The following is a 15791-nucleotide window of genomic DNA, read 5'->3' as shown; positions in this document are numbered from 1 at the left end:
CACACACCGGTTCTTAAGCAGGCTTTTCGTTCTATCCTTAGCCTTTTCCCCCTCCTGTCCTCTCCTCACTTCCCCTCTCTCCGCCTGCCCCCTCCCTCCTCCGTGTGCCCAATTACTGACTGCCATTTTACCCTGAGAGCTGTGGAGCCGGGGGCTCTGCTGTAGCTGCATCTCAGTGTATGACTCAGGCTGCAGAGAAGAAAGCTGCCACACATTCACACACCTGCACGGATAGAAACAGCTCCCCTGCAGCTTTTTCACATCTCTTTGGACCATGTTTCCTGAATATGTGAGTAGCGTACCTGACAGTTGGAAGTAATCTGGTGCGAAAACGAATTTGTGGTCGATACTGTTCTTAAGTAGTTATATGATGATCAAAATTCTCTTAAATAATATATAGTGATATAATGAATGTGCTAAAACTGATCTGAAGTTTTGTTGAAATGTGCCTCAGCTTGTTTTTATGCTCAAAGAGCTGGCGCATAAAACTCTGAGTTAAAATGTTTGATTGTTAGTGTTTTGTGTACTGCACAATATATTTAAACAAAAATACCAAAAATTGGTTCCAGCTTCTTAAATGTTGAATTTACTGCTTTGTTTGTCAGACATGATAAAACGTAAGTATTATTAAGTGTGAACAAGAAGAATGCAGACTGGGCTGCATGTTCAGGTGCATGCAAACTGTAACCTCACACAAGGTGGGATTAAGTTGCTTGTTTGGTCCTCAGCTGGGAAAATAACTCAAAGCTTAGCTCTTAGCCTGTGCAGCTATTTCTACGAGTCAGAACAGAACGCATCCTGAATGTTAAACTTCAGACCTTCTTTTAGTCCTGCAGCAAATTCTGTCCCCCTTCATCGCTGTTTCACTGGTCTTTGCAAACAACTTAAAAATCATAATATTTATGTCCTGAGCCTCACAGTTCAAATGCATTCTCATCAGTTTCAGAGCTAATCAGAATGATTCGGGAACTATTTGTTTACGCCGCGTCACCTTGGAAACCAATGATTTGCTGCCGTGTTTTTAAAAACCACACACTTGCACTTGTAAAATGCAGTCAGCTGTACTAATTCTGTAGTTAACATGTAAATATGATATTCAACTGTCACACTCCCCTTAAAAGATGTAAAGTTGTTAAGAGGGACAGAGCTGAAGGGGGATTAAGCAGCAGTGCGTCATGTTGGGAGTGTCTACAGCTAAGAGCAGTGATTTGGCCTGAAGTCTGGCTTCATGGGACTTAAAAGCTAAGCTGCTGATAACATTCACCTTTTTTCATAGGTTACTGAAAGTCATCGCAGGTAACAGTCATGATTACCGTCATTAACATTTTACTGAATATAAGCAGTGAGGTGGACTGATCACTGTCGGCTCGTATCAGGGATACGTGATGTTTGTTTTTTGGTTTGGTCCAAGCTTCAAGTCTGCATGTACATGATTATCCAATTATCCACACAGACCTGATCAAACCCATCAAAGCCAATCAGAACTGCACTGATTGTTATTGTTATCACACAGAGTGAAACAGTATGAATTACGCACAGTACATTATGCAAGCTGGTTTATGCTGCCTGTTCAGAAGCAGGACAGAAACTTTTTACGTCCGCTCCAAATAGGATTTCTAGATGTGTGCTAGTCCACACCACTAAATATAGCAGACTGTGGGAAGCTCTGTCTTTAACGTCTATATACTGTAGCTCTTTATGTAGCAGCGTTTGATATCGCCCGTCTACATTATGTAACTATTTTATCCTTAAAGTTGAAGCCAGTTCAGACGCCTTTTGTCCCAAAATTGACCAAATCTTTTGGAAAGCATTGTCAGTTTATATCCTTTTTGGCCATTTAAACAACAGTGAATGCAGAAAAGCAACAACGGTTTGTCAGATAACAAAACATTGCCTACTGGTTTGATTCAGAAAGTACTTTGTATAAAATCTTACCCTGTTTTAGCCACATGACATATGTAACTCCCTGATTGTCAGGTAGTCCTGTTAGTGGATGTCCTGTCCTAAATCCTCAGTCAAACCGTAACCCTGACTTTGACTTGTGACACTGTGTGCATGCTTAGAAAGTCTGTGAACAGAAAGGCAACAAATAAAAGCTAATGCAGACAAAATGGCAACTGAATCCTCTGAAATCATTTGCATTGGAATTGCTCTTTTCTGTATTACATATTTTAACTGCTTTGCTATGCATCCCTCAGGTGTGTGTAAAGGTGCAGCATGCATTCGGTCCAGACAGCTTTGTGGGACCCCCGCCCCCCATCTAAACATGCCTCACCTCTCCCGGCGCCACACCCCACCAGCTTACGCCTCGCCCGTGTGACCACAGCAACTCCGGCAAAGCGGATCACCTTCTACAAAAGCGGCGACAGCCAGTTCGGAGGCGTCAGGATGGCCATCCACAAGCGCAGCTTCAAATGCTTCGACGCCCTGCTGGACGACCTTTCCCAAAAGGTTAGTGGGACCGCTGTCAGAGCTGTGATGACGAGATTTCTTTTGAAGCTCACTGTGAAGATGCAGACGCACAGCACTTGTAACCTTGGCAACAGCATTTGTTCCACTTTCCTAAATTTTCACCCGACATGAAAGACATCTCTCTAATTTCTTTCAAACTGCCTTTTTCTTGTGAAAACATTTGATTTGGAGACATAACAGCAACAGATAGATACAAAGCTACAGTAGATTTCTATAGAAAGCATGTATATGTGTATATATGTGTCCTCACACAGGTGCCCCTGCCATTTGGTGTGCGGACTGTAACCACCCCCCGCGGCACCAACACCATCAAACACCTGGAGCAGCTCCAGGATGGCGGCTGCTACCTGTGCTCTGACCGGCGCCAGGCTAAGCCAATCAACATGGAGCTGGCCTGCAAACGCCCGAGCATCTGGTATCATCACGGCCGGAGGCCCCAGAGGCCTGAAACCTCATCCGCAACGCCACCCGGCCATTTGCCTTACAGGCAGCGACGGATTCTGCTGGTGAAGAACAGCGAGCCGGGGATGAGGAGGAGCGTGGTGCTGAGCAGGAGGTCGACCAGGAGCATGAGGGCCTTTCTGGATGAAGTGTCCGAGGTGATGCAGTTTCATGTCCGCAAGCTTTACACTGCAGAGGGACGCAGGGTAAGAAGTGATCTGTATCATTATTATTATTATCTGTATTACAATTTAAAGTGTGTTTTGCATTTCAGTGGAAACACTGTGAATTTGTTTCCAGATTGACAGCATTCAGACCCTGATGACTTGCCCTGGTGTCTTGGTGTGTGTCGGCCGGGAAGCGTTCAGTCCACTGCTGATAAACTATATCAAGAAGAGCTCTGAGGAAAAACTGCCTGGTCTGGGCAGCAGGTCCCCTGGTCTCGGCCCCAGGACTCCTGGAAATGGCGCCCGGTCTCCTGCTACACAAGGAGCAAGATCCCCGCCTCATGGAGCTCAGTCCAGAGCCAGCGAGTACAGTGAAGGACATGAAAGCAAGAAAAATGGTAAGTTGTTTGGTCAAAGTGTTTATATGGACACAACTGAGTAGGTGAATATGCCACAAACAAACCTCAGCTTCAACAACAGACCTGTAAGTGGTAAAAGGAGCAAGAAAATTAGAAATAATATTTACATTTAAATGTGCTTTTTCTCTTTTCAGTTAACTTTGGTCTGGAAACCAAAAAGAGCATCATCCACCCTCGTTCTGATTCTTCAAACCGCTCTGCCCGCTTCTCTTTGTCTTCAGAGAAATCATACGGCAACGGTGTCAGTGCCTACTCCCAGGCCAGGCCGGCTATTATGAACGATGACATTGAAAAGCGTGTGCTCGTCAATAAAGACGGCAGCCTCTCAGTAGAGATGAGGGTGCGTTTTCGCCTCCACAACGATGAGACCCTACAGTGGTCCACGCAGATTAAAAAATCCCCGTCTCTGACCAATGACTGTTGCCCCCTGAGCCAGGTCCAGTCCGATTATCTGCAGCAGGGCCAGTCAGAGAGCTGCTCTGACCCTGATTCCATGTCATTTGACCCGGAGGGTGTGGATTATTCCAACCAACCTCTGCAGCGTGCGTTGGAAGCAAACCGCTGCCCTTGCTGCTACCAGAAACAGGCGCAGCAGTATGACTTGTGGGAAAATCCAGCACACAGCCACAAACAGCCTCTTGTCCCACCCCTGCATCCACATACGTCTAGTCACACCCACACTATGATGAGACACACACACTCCTCTAGTTCTTCTTCATCATGTAATTCCAGGAGAGTGGTGCGCTGTCGAGCACAGCTCTCCAGCTGTGGAGCAGGTTCAGGTTCGGAGCAGAGCCAGCTAGTTCAGGAGGAGATGTGTGTGACGGAGCAGGTTGAGCGCAGAGTCGAGGTGGCGCAGGATGGAGACACCCATGTAGAGGTATGCAGGGTGAGCCGCTGCTGCAGCCGCAGCGAAGTGGTCGCAGTGGACAGCAACCTACGACCGCACAGCAGCAAGTCGGTCGAGGATGAGCTAATGATGGAGGACGAGGGGGTGCGCCCGCTGTCTGCAGTCAGCAGCTCCTCACATGTCCTGCAATCACTGAAAGAGGACCAGGATGATGATGATGACGATGAAGATTACGACCTGCCACCCAGCGCCTCACAGTGCTGTCACAGCAATGAACCGTCACCATGCCCAACATCCCAGACTCAGGACAAGCCAGTAAGTAATGAAGGCAGAGGAAGCAGGGCATTATCTGTAGCTTCCTCCTGTCACTGTGGAGCAGAGGAGACAGATCGGGCTCCCAGCTCCAAGTCCAGAATGAGCAGAACCTCTTGCAGGTCTAGCAAAGCCAAGATCCCAAACTCAGAGGAAGAGGGGGCAGCAGATGATGAGGATGATGAGATAAAGAGGGGTGTCAGTGGCTTGTCTGGTCACACAGGACTTTCAGCAGGCTCTCAGAAATCAGGAGTTTCCAGTGTGTGCCCTAACTGTGGGGGCTGCAAACATGGAGTCAACTCTGATTCCAATAGTACAGCTTCACAGAGGTCCCACCGTTCCCTTCAAGTCTCTCCAAGTCCTGCCTCACCCCTCTACAAGCAAGAGAATGCCACTAATGGCAGTAATGACGATGACTCAGATGATTCAGCTATGTCAACACAATCCAACAAGACCAACCTCACCAACCACGGGCGCCTCTCTGCAATATCAAATGTCCTGGACGGCAGAGCATCTGGTGCCATGTCCAGAACACCCACACCCACTGAGCCAGCAGTAAAAGAGGAAGAACGGGCTCCTAGTGCCGCCTCAGCAACAAGCCACAGGTCCAACAAATCACACAAGTCTGGCTGTAACGGTGCCACTGATGTCACGGGTGACAACGAGGAGGAGAGAAGCCCCAGCGCCACTGGGGCTCAGTCCAACGTGTCTGCCAAGTCCAGAAAGTCTCACAAGTCCAACTGCAGCGGCACAGCTGAAGCGCCTGACATGACAACAAGAGAGGAAGCAGAGGGAGAGAATGCTGTAGAGAGAGCAACCAGCTCCATGTCAGCCAAATCTGGTGTTTCGGCAAAGACCAGTGCTTCAGTCAAGTCTAATAAGTCCAACTGTCCAGGAAGTACTCAGGTTGCCTCCCCAGTTGACAATACAGCTGTGGAGGATGATGACACAAACAAAAAATCTCCCAGTAGCCTTTCTGTAAAGTCTAATGCTTCTGCCACATCTGGCAAGGCAGAAAGACCTGACAGTGCCCTGTCAGCTAAATCAGCTAAATCAAATGTAACAGCAAAGTCCAGCACTTCTCATAGGTCCACTTGCAGTCGCTGTGCAAAAGTAGTATGTCCAGATGCTAAGGTAGCAGATGAACCCATCAAAGCATCAGGACAGGAAGACGGAACAGAGGGGGAAGAGAGAGCAGCGAGTGCCATGTCAGCCAAGTCCAATCTGTCTGTGAAGTCGAACAAATCCCATAAGTCCACCAAAGCTTTGGAGAGGTCACTTTCTCCCAGGTCACAGGCTGAAGGAGATGGAGAAGAAAGGGCAGTCAGTCAAATGTCTGCCAGATCAGTTAAATCTAACACGTCTGTTAAGTCCTCAAAGTCTTGTAAGTCTAACTGTAATCGCAATGAAACTGTGGCATCTCCAGGCTTACAGGTCGCAGAGGAAGCTGAAGAAAAAGAAAACGAGACTGTAGAGGAGGAGACACAGAAGAGGTCAGAAAGTGCAATGTCTGCTAAATCTGAAAAAGAAGAAAGAGCAGCCAGTGCCAGGTCCTCAAGGTCTCATAAGTCTAACTGTAATGGTAACACAGGAGCAAGTCCTGAAAGACAAGACAATACAGAAGATGGTGAAAAAGCTGAGGAACGGGCTGCTAGCGCTTTATCTGTTAAATCAGATTGCTCTGTAAAGTCTAACCATATAAAGACAGACGCAGACAGCATGGTGGACAGAACCCCCAGCGCCATGTCGGGGAAATCACACAAGTCCCAGAAGTCAGAGCGCAATGCAGCATCTCCAAACAGAGAGGAGAAGCAAGATGAAGGTCAAGAACGGGTTGCTAGTGCCATGTCTGTAAAGTCCAAATCTTCAGTGAGGTCCAGTACTTCTCACAAGTCAAATTCTAGCAAGAATCTCAAATCAGTGTCACCAAGTCCAAATGTTGTTACCATTAACACACCAGAGGAAAATGAGACAGCGGAGAGAGCACCAAGCACTGCTTCAGCTAAATCAGTGAAATCTAATGTTTCGTCCAATCATAATGGAACAGCTGATGAAAAGGCTGTGGAAGACAGAACACCGAGAAGTAAATCCTCTGAACACTTACTTGGCCAAACACTTTCACCCAAGAGGATACGTTCCCCAAGGACCCACGCACCTAAAGTTCCAGCTGTATCCCCCAACAGTCCTCAGTCCTCTGTCCAAAAGCTGCTGCCTGGCCCCAATGCTGAAGAGACAAGAGGGCCCAGTGCCTTGTCAGTTCACTCCACAACCTCTGCTAAATCTGGCAGGTCCAAATGTCACTGTGGAGCAGCTTCAGCACTTGCAAAGGCGAAGAAAGAAAAGGAAGAGGAGAATAAGGAAGTGGAGAAAAGGGAAGACAACGAGGAGCTTAAAAGTGAGGAGGCTTCTGAGCAGGCTGCTAGCATCTTATCATCCTCTTCCAAAAGACAGAGAAGGGAATCAGGAGGCACTGAGCAACCGCTGAGTCGACACTCATCAGGGTCAGTCTCTCTTGGGTTGCCAGAAGACCAAGAAACAGCTGACTCAGACAGCGGCAAGTCCAGCATTTCGTTTCACACAAACACTGAGAGTAAGGGCCGAGTGAAGACAGCAACTCCTGATGTCCCCAAAAGCGCAGAGGAGTCTGCTGTAAAGGAAGATGTGGAGGAAGCAGGGTCCACCGTGTCTCAAAAGTCCAAGAATAATAGCAATAAAAGCACCTCGTCTCACAATCTTCCAGCAGTCGATATCCCCACTATTGAAACTCCTGGAGAGGGTGAAGATAAAGATAAAGATGAAGAAGATGGAGTGCAGAAAACAGAAAGAGCAGCCAGTGAAGTTTCAGCCAAAAGCAACAGGTCTCACAAGTCCTCTTGTAACTGTAGTGTCAAAGCAGCAGCTCATAAGCCTAAAGAGCGACGTGTTAGTGCCAGCTCAGCAGGAAATGACCTTGAAACAGAAAGTGTGAAGTCTGCTTCAACATCAAAAGCTAAAAATCTGGATACCCCCGACAAGAGAACCTCATCTGCAATGTCATCGGCAAGTGCTAAAGTTCGGAATAAATCCCCTGCAAGTGCCAGCGCAGCAAAAACACCTGTTGGAGACTTATCAAGTAATGACACTGAAAACCAGAACATCAGTAGACCAGTGAGTGAGGCCAAAGGGAAAGAAGACATTGCAGATGACGAGACAGCCAGTGTTCACTCCAAGAGTCCATGTTGCCTCAGGCCTGAGTCTGCAGCTTCAGCTCAATCAGGAGCAAAAATGAAAGCCACAAAGCAAAGTAAAGGAGACGATTCAGTCAAATCTGACCATTTGAATCCAGTCAAAGGTCCCAAGGCCAGATCTACTGCAGGTAGCGACAGTGGCAGTGTCAAAACATCCAGTTCCCAAAAGAAAGAAACACTTATCAAATCCTCTAGCCCTGGTCCCTCACACAGCTCCAGACCAAGCAGTAAAGTGGAGACATGTAGTGAAAGTACTCTGTCTCACTCTCTGTCAGCGGCTGACCTGCTAAAGGAAACCATGGCGGCCCGTCCACACAGCCAGCAGTCGAAGGCCAGCAAAACCAGCGGCAAAACCAGGAGTGAGAAAAGCGCCAAGTGTCAGAAAATCAAGAACCAGAATGATCAGGAGGAGGAGCTGACACCTGCCTGTCTGCCCAACGCTTCCCCTAATGAGGTTGTCAGCAACTGGCTGCAGAGCATTCCTGTTGACAGCAGCATGCTGACAGTAGGTGATGAGCTGCATGAGGGCGAGCAGGACGAGGAGGTGGAAGAGAACCCTGGAGAAGAGGTAGCAAAGGAGGGGGAGAGTACTGAAAATGAGAAAGTGGAGAAAGAGGAGAAAAGTGAAGCTGAAGAGGGAGTAGAGAAGGAGGGAGAAGCTAAATGTGATGCAGTAGAGGAGGAGAAGAGTCCAGATCCAGCTCCAGGTGATGCAGTGGGGACTTCTTCTCGAAACAACCCTCTGCTATTGAGTAGTGAGTCTCTGCCCAGGAACTGGCATTCTTCTGCCGCTGTAATGAAGGTTCTTCTGAGCTCCTCTCTGGGTCGATGCCGGAGCATGCCGGAGGTAAGCCAAGAACTTAAATGACTTCTTTTCTATGTGATCGTGTGATCATCTTATTCTGTAATCACAATAATCACAAAATGCATCAAGGTTCAAGCTGTCTTTTTTGTGTCTTAATAAAGAACCTATTATGGCTCCATTGAACTATTTAACTATTTGTGATATGGTTAATGTGTATTTCATCAATTAATTTATCAATCAGAACAGTAAGAGCAGTTGAAAGCCTAAAAATATTTAACTTGCAATAATAAACACAAACAGAAAATCAGGAATCAATCATCAATGTGAAGCATCAATGTTATGAATGTTATGTGGATTATTGGTATTCTTCTACATTTCGTGTCTTCTGTAGGTGTCTCCAGTTTATGGTCGCAGACTGAGCACATCGGCCAGAGGGCTGTTGGACTGTCTGGCCCAGCTCCAGCTCATTGAACCTGCAGGGAGCCCTGGCTATGATCAACAGAAAGACCGCAAACAGCAGTATGAAGACATTATGGCCATCCTCCAATCCCTCTGGCTCACTGAACCCAGGGACATTGAGGCCATGAGGGTGAAGGACACTGGCGGAGAGCAGGTGACGCCACCAAGGTCCTCATCCGGGGTGGACATGAGCAGTGGCTCTGGTGGATCAGGAAAGGAGAATGGAAATCAAGGTGGAGATGAAACACCCCCAAAAGAGACAGAATCTCTACATGAGGATGATGGAGCAGAGAAGGGTGTAGAAAAGGATGAGGAAAGAAATGCAGAGGCAGGACATAAGGACACTGAGGCAGAACCAGAGGAGACATCCACACAACAAGCAACTCCAAACATAGCAGATGAACAGGAGCAGAGCGAAGAACAAAGTACAGTCCCTCCAAGTCTGGACAGCCCAAAAGCCACTGACAACCCCTCATCGTCGGAGAAGAGCTCTGCCAACGACAGCTCCAAATCCCCCACCGATAATGAGCATGAGACGGTCGAGGACTCCAGTTCAGGCACACCTCCAACTGTGCTGCGAGCACCCTTGTCCAAACGACTATCCCAAGACCCTGATCCAGTCTGGGTCATGCACCTTCTGAAGAAGCTGGAGAAACAGTTCATGAACCATTACATTAACGCCATGGCGGAGTTTAAGGTTCGCTGGGACCTTGATGACAGTCTCATCTTGGACACAATGATCTCTGAGCTCAGGGACGAGGTGAGTCGGCGCATCCAGAGCAGCATTGAACGCGAGATGAGGAAGATTCAGAGTCGGGCTGGCAGAGGGGGGAGGTCGCCCCGCCCACCGCAAGGAGGGAACCTCTCCAGGGAGTCCACCATGACAGAGAAGAGACGTCGAATGTTAAAGGTAAATCCAAAGCAAACATGCTTTACATTTAACAAGGTACTGCTGCTCGAATGCAGAAAGATAATTATGATTTATTTTTCAGGTCATGAAGAACCAATCAGTGAAAACCGCTGACTCTCTCAGCGATGGAGAGATGACAGGTGAATTCAGTGACCAGCGAAGCGACGATGAATACTGCCCCTGCGATGCTTGTGTTCGGAAGAAAATGGCTGCCAGACCTCTCAAAACCAACCCCATGGCGGCTGAAGCACCAGTGATGATGGAGTTTGACCTCCTTAAGATACTTCAGCTGAAGAAAAGCCCATCACCTGCGCCTGTAGCCGTGCCCCAATCCACAGATAAGGAAGTAGACAGAGTGGTCATAGATGAGGAGGGGAGGAATTTAGAGGTAGTGAGGGAGGAAGAGGAGGAGGATGAAACCAAAGAGGACATTAAAGCTGAGATTGTTTTAGAGGAGACGATCCCAGAGGAGGACGAGGAGATGGAACAAGAAGAAGACGGGGGTGAGGCAGGAGAAGAGGAGGAGGTAGGAGATGAAAATAGTTTAGATGATGAGGAGCATGAAGAGGGACAGACAGGTGGTGAGGAAACTGGAGAAGAGGAAGCGCCGGTAAATGGAGAGGAGGAGGAAGAGGGGGAAGAAGAGGGGGAGGGAGAATGTCAATGCCAGTCTGCCCGAAATGAGGAGGAGAGTGACGAGGCAGAAGAGGGAGAGGAGGCTGAGGAGACCGGTGACAACAAAGGTGAGGATGAAACAACAGATGATGAAGAGAGACGAAAGGTGGAAGGGGGTGAGAACGCAGAGGATGAAGAAGAGACAGGAGAGGATGAGACGGGGGACAACGAGGGTGAGACAGGAACTGGGGAGGAGGAGAGCGACAAGGAGACAGTCACAGAGGCAACAGCAGGTAAAGGAGAGGCCACTGACAATGGTGAGGATGAGGAGGAGACAGAAGAGAAAGAGTGTGAGGTGTGTGATTTTAAGCCTGAGGAAGAGGAAACATCAGAGGGGGAGAGCGGAGGAGAGGAGGAGACAGACGGTGACAATGTTGTAAAGAATGAGGCAAAGGAAAAATCGACTCCGGCAGAGGAGTTTGTGGAGGGAAACGTCAGCACGTCTGCAGAGGCAGAGGATGAAGATGACGGGGAAGATGGCACCGGAGAGGGGGAGTCGCATGAGGACGGAAAGGGAGGAGAGAGTGAGAAGGGGGAAGAGGAGTCATCTGAGGAGGAAAGAGCCTCAAAACAGGTAAAGGAGGAGACAAAAATGCAAAAGGAATTTATCCAGACAAATGTGGAACAGCTCTGTGAGGCTTTATTCTTAAAAAGCTTGGAACAAATTAACTGGGACACATAACTAACTGTTCCTGCATTAAAATTATCGACACCAATTTGAGCACCTCCTATTTTAAGGCTCCACCAAGTGCCTGAACACGACCGCAAGTCCACTGTGCCTTAAAGAGGAACCTGACCCACTGCAGCCTCACCGCTAATTCTAAGCCTGTGGGAAAAGATAATCTCACTATCCAATTAGACAGACTGAACAAATCTGTTTTGTTTGGCCGCAACGCAAGAGCTTCCACTGACAGACGTCTACTGTTACTGTCAGTCACCTTTAACCAAAACCTGTGTGTTCTCATCTTGTTTGACTCAGACTGAGACTGAAAGTGTGTTATTCAGTTTTAGAGATGCAGCCTCCTGCTCTGATTAAATGAAACTAATTACGATACCAAGCATTAGATTTTTGCCTGCTATGTAACTCACTTGTAGCTGTAATTAGTGACACTTAGCTGCCCCAGCAGTGCCCAACTTAGTTAATTACAACTCCTCAAAGATAATTTACTGTTATCTTGTTCAATCCTCAGGACCAGGGGGTGGCTCCACCTGTCTGTGTGACAGAGGGAGAGGAGGCCGACGCCGAAGACTCAGACACCGACAACAAGCGTCCAAGTGACACCAGCGCGGACGAATCAGGACGCGAGGGTGCTGGAACCACAGGAGACGAGGAGGAGAAAGAGGGAGGAAGAGATGGAGATGAGGAGGAGGTTGAAGAGGATGCTGTGGAGGAGTTCAAGCCTGAGGAGGAGGTGAATGGCAGCATGAGAAAGGATGGCGCTCTCCTCCATCAGTTCACCAGGACCTCTGTGGAGTCCCAGCCGGGGTCCCTGGAGAACATTGACATGGATTCACTCCTGAACCCTGTGAGCTCTGTAGAAGTGCCCAAAATGGCTGCCGGCATATCCACCACTGGTGGTACGAGCCAGAGAAGGAGCCGGTCGCCAGCCAGGGTCAAACGTCGCAAACCCAAAGAGAGTGATGTCGAACTGGATAACTTATAACTCACACAGAAACCAAAACTATGGTGCGAATTCACAGACTTTGAAAGGGTCCGAGACTCCCAGAAACCCTTGCTCTGTCAGTGACTACACAGGTAGAATTACGTAGGTTAAAAAAAAACTGTAACCTAAAAAACACAGACTCAAACACTTGAAGCACTTTATCACTCCAGATCCCGTGTAGGAGGAGTCACAGTGATTTACATGTAGAATCCTGAAACTTGAAACCACCACCTTATCCTATTTAATGAAATGAATTATATTTATAATGGTTATTTGTACATTCTGAAGGTAACTGTATGTATCTATTGCTGTACTGTATGTGTACAAATAAGGTATATTTTTGAAAAAAAAAAAAAGCATTCTTGACACCTATGGGTGCACAGTATTATGCGAACTCTTTTGTGTTCAGTGGACCACAGGTTTAATGATTTATTGACTCATATAGCCATTAATATACCAAGTACCTCAGAGATATGTTAGATGTTAACTGACTGTTTCAGTAGTGTTTGACAGAACCACTGTTCTAATATTTGGTTTGAGTATCAGTTCATTTCTTTGTCTATTTATTGGGCTTGTCAGTGGATTCTCAGGGGTTTGGACAGCCAGGTTAATTTGGAAAGCAGTCATCTCCAAGCTGTTATTATTCTGTTATTAGTAAGTTCTAAACTTACTGAAGCTCTCTGATGTAATCTTTCTCTCTAAGAGTTAGATGAAAAGATAAAGTACAACTCTCACACTGGCACAAAGACTCAAAACAGGAGGGAAAAGTCAGCCAGGCTCTTATTAAAGGTAAAACAATAGCCTACTGTTACACCTAAAGCTAATTAACATGTTTTACCTTCTTTGTATAACCTGTAAAACGATAGCTGACATGTAAAACGACAAGTTGTGGTTCTGCAGGAACTTCCATGAGCCAGATACAGCATGTTCATCTGTGACCTTTCGGGCCAGGCTACCCACTCCTCTCTGCGAGAAAGTCAATGAGCTTATTTTTCAAAATGCTGAACTATTCCTGTGAGTTGCTTTTGAATTACTTTATTGTCTAGAAAAAAACAAAAACAAACTAATTTACTCCAAATCACAGCCTGTATTTTCATAGATGTATTCTTTTATCTTTTTAGATGTTCAGAATTTGTTTTTCCTTTAAATTTGCTTATGTGTAAACTCTTCTCAGCACCTGTACCTCATTATATTTATTTAGTTAAATTACTGTGACTATTTATTGTATATCTATTTCTTTTCCCACAAATGTAGTTAAAACGCTTACAGTGACACTGAGCATATCTTTTGTGTTTCTGGTGCACAAAAATATCTACAGTAAATTCCAGGAGGCAACAGACTGAATTTCAGTTTGATGTGAACCTTCCTCTGCTGCTTTTCTTAGGTGTGTGTTGCATGCTGTAGATTCAGGTGGGGTTTGCATAACCAGGGTGGAACAACAGCGTGAAGCGTGTTACTGATGCCTTACTGTATCCATGGTTATATGAAGGTAGATCGACAGACGCAGAGGGGGAGATCACGGTTAAGCGGCTATCTCTCTCTGTCAGCGGCTCTCTAGCAGAATCAAAGAGCCTGTAAAAGACACAGGAATGTATCAAAGCTGCTCTTTAAAATGCTGGAAGATATACTTTTTAGGGCCCCTAAGAAGTATTTTCTCTTATTTACCCAAACCAAGCTGAGTGAGCTGGGTTCTAGGCTTACTCCCTAACTGTATTTCTGGAGCAGAGACATTCTGCGAATGGTCACTGTGTGTTCAGGACAGTATGAAGGAGGCAAAACATGTTTATCTCTTATTGTTTTTTTCTTTCTTTTTTTGACAAAAGCCTCCAGTCTGGGGTACCAAGAGGTTGTGTGTGCCTATGCTGCTATTGGTCTGTTTGGCTGTCCATTAATCTGTGACATCAACAAGTGAACATCATGTACCTGGAGCAAATGAATATATGAATGTAATAAAGTTGAAATAAATAAAAGAAGTCGGTGATTGTCATTATTTCACCTCAGTGTGAGCTAACTGAAACGTTGCTACGGTGGTGGATTTCCATTCATTCTAATGCTTTTTAACCGTTGACCATTTCTTACTTCACACTGGTGTGATCTGATTTTAATCTAGGTCTAACACATTTTGAACTTAATGGACATTCTAGGAAATAGACTTACCCACTTTCTTATCAGGAGTGTGTACGAAATATGGAGCTAGAGCCTAGAGGCAGTTAGCTTAGCATGAAATGTGAATAAAGGGGAAACTAGCTAAGGCTCACTCAAAAACACACCTGCCAGCACCTCTAATGCTGCATCAACGCAGAGCCTGCACGACAGGAAGAAGAGGAAAACCTCATCTTGGTTACAGCAACTAGCTTTACAGCTGTTTAGTTTTTATTTCCAAACTACTTTCTACTGAATCACTTGTGCAATGAGCAACTCAAATGAAATTCCATTCACCCTCCTCATTTTGTGTGAGCAGCTACAGAAATCTCAGGGACAGACTCTTCAAACCCTCAGCAAATAAAACCTAAACTACCAGCACCCAGAGATCACTATAGCAGCACTGTAAATGAGAACCTGTGAGAACCAACCCCCCTGAACAATCATCCAGTTTCCCCTCTCTTCTTTCTGTCCTGCCTGCAGGTATTGAAGCATGTTGTTGCATCAAACTGGTGAATTTGACACATTATTTTCGTATCTGGAGCACCAAGTGTGTTAATTAGATTTTAAAAAGTACTTTTCAGAGCAGTATACTGCATTTACTTTCCAATGGTTCACTATGTGTAGCTGCAGTCCTTGTATTGGTCTCTAGGTGGCAAACAGTACCTGTTTTTTATTAGAAAAAACCTCAGAGGTGTTCATTTAAATGCAAGAATTATGTGCTAATGCCTTCTGATCCAGATCTGATGTCCACTTTTCCTTCCTGCGTTGCCTTTGCTCTGTGATTCTCCACTGTGTTTGGCTCTGCTCCAAAGGTGTTTCCAAAGCTGCTCAACCGCTCTCAAGATACACTCACACGTCACGCTAATCCAGTACCTGTGAGTGTGTGTGTTTAGCCATGGAGGGATTGAGGTTGACTTACATCACACGGGCCAATGAGGTAGAGCCTGTACCTCCAGAAAACTGTCACAGAACACAAGATGAAAATGTCCGTCAAACATCATCCAAGGGTCAGTTTTAAACATTTTAAAATAATTCAGGTAATAATACGTGTTGTGTTTATTTCTAAGTTCATTATGTAGTAGTAAAAGTAAACAGAACAACATACAGGTATTGGTGTTTTCAGTCTGTGTGGGTTAGGACAGCATGTTTTTGTGTTCAATCAATCATTAAAAAATAAATTAAATCAAACTTTTATTTTTGTATTTGCCTGATTGTATTGCATGAAATACATTCTTACATTTTTCA

The 15791-nt window shown here is 46.1% G+C and overlaps 1 protein-coding gene across 1 annotated transcript; it reads left to right on the top strand.

Annotated features, from left to right (window-relative positions):
• Positions 1 to 2217: 2217 nt before the first annotated feature.
• On the top strand, positions 2218 to 12401 carry rp1l1a (rp1 like 1a). Its single transcript, XM_041032808.1, has 7 exons — positions 2218 to 2451; positions 2727 to 3119; positions 3214 to 3478; positions 3634 to 8735; positions 9085 to 10062; positions 10145 to 11311; positions 11928 to 12401. The coding sequence occupies exons 1-7, from the start codon at positions 2218 to 2220 to the stop codon at positions 12399 to 12401; spliced, it is 8613 nt and encodes a 2870-aa protein (XP_040888742.1).
• The last annotated feature ends 3390 nt before the right edge of the window (positions 12402 to 15791 follow it).

This window comes from Toxotes jaculatrix, chromosome 24 (assembly GCF_017976425.1).
Source record: "Toxotes jaculatrix isolate fToxJac2 chromosome 24, fToxJac2.pri, whole genome shotgun sequence".
NCBI lineage: Eukaryota > Metazoa > Chordata > Actinopteri > Toxotidae > Toxotes > Toxotes jaculatrix.
Note: the sequence above shows the minus strand (reverse complement) of the source record. Positions and strands in the feature narration are given on the sequence as shown.

Bases quoted from the DNA above. Each gene is read 5' to 3' on its own strand.
- rp1l1a (XM_041032808.1), top strand. From the start codon at position 2,218: ATGCATTCGGTCCAGACAGCTTTGTGGGACCCCCGCCCCCCATCTAAA. The intron at 2,452-2,726 runs GTTAGTGGGACC...GTCCTCACACAG, and splicing joins TGGACGACCTTTCCCAAAAG to GTGCCCCTGCCATTTGGTGT. The intron at 3,479-3,633 runs GTAAGTTGTTTG...TTCTCTTTTCAG, and splicing joins ACATGAAAGCAAGAAAAATG to TTAACTTTGGTCTGGAAACC.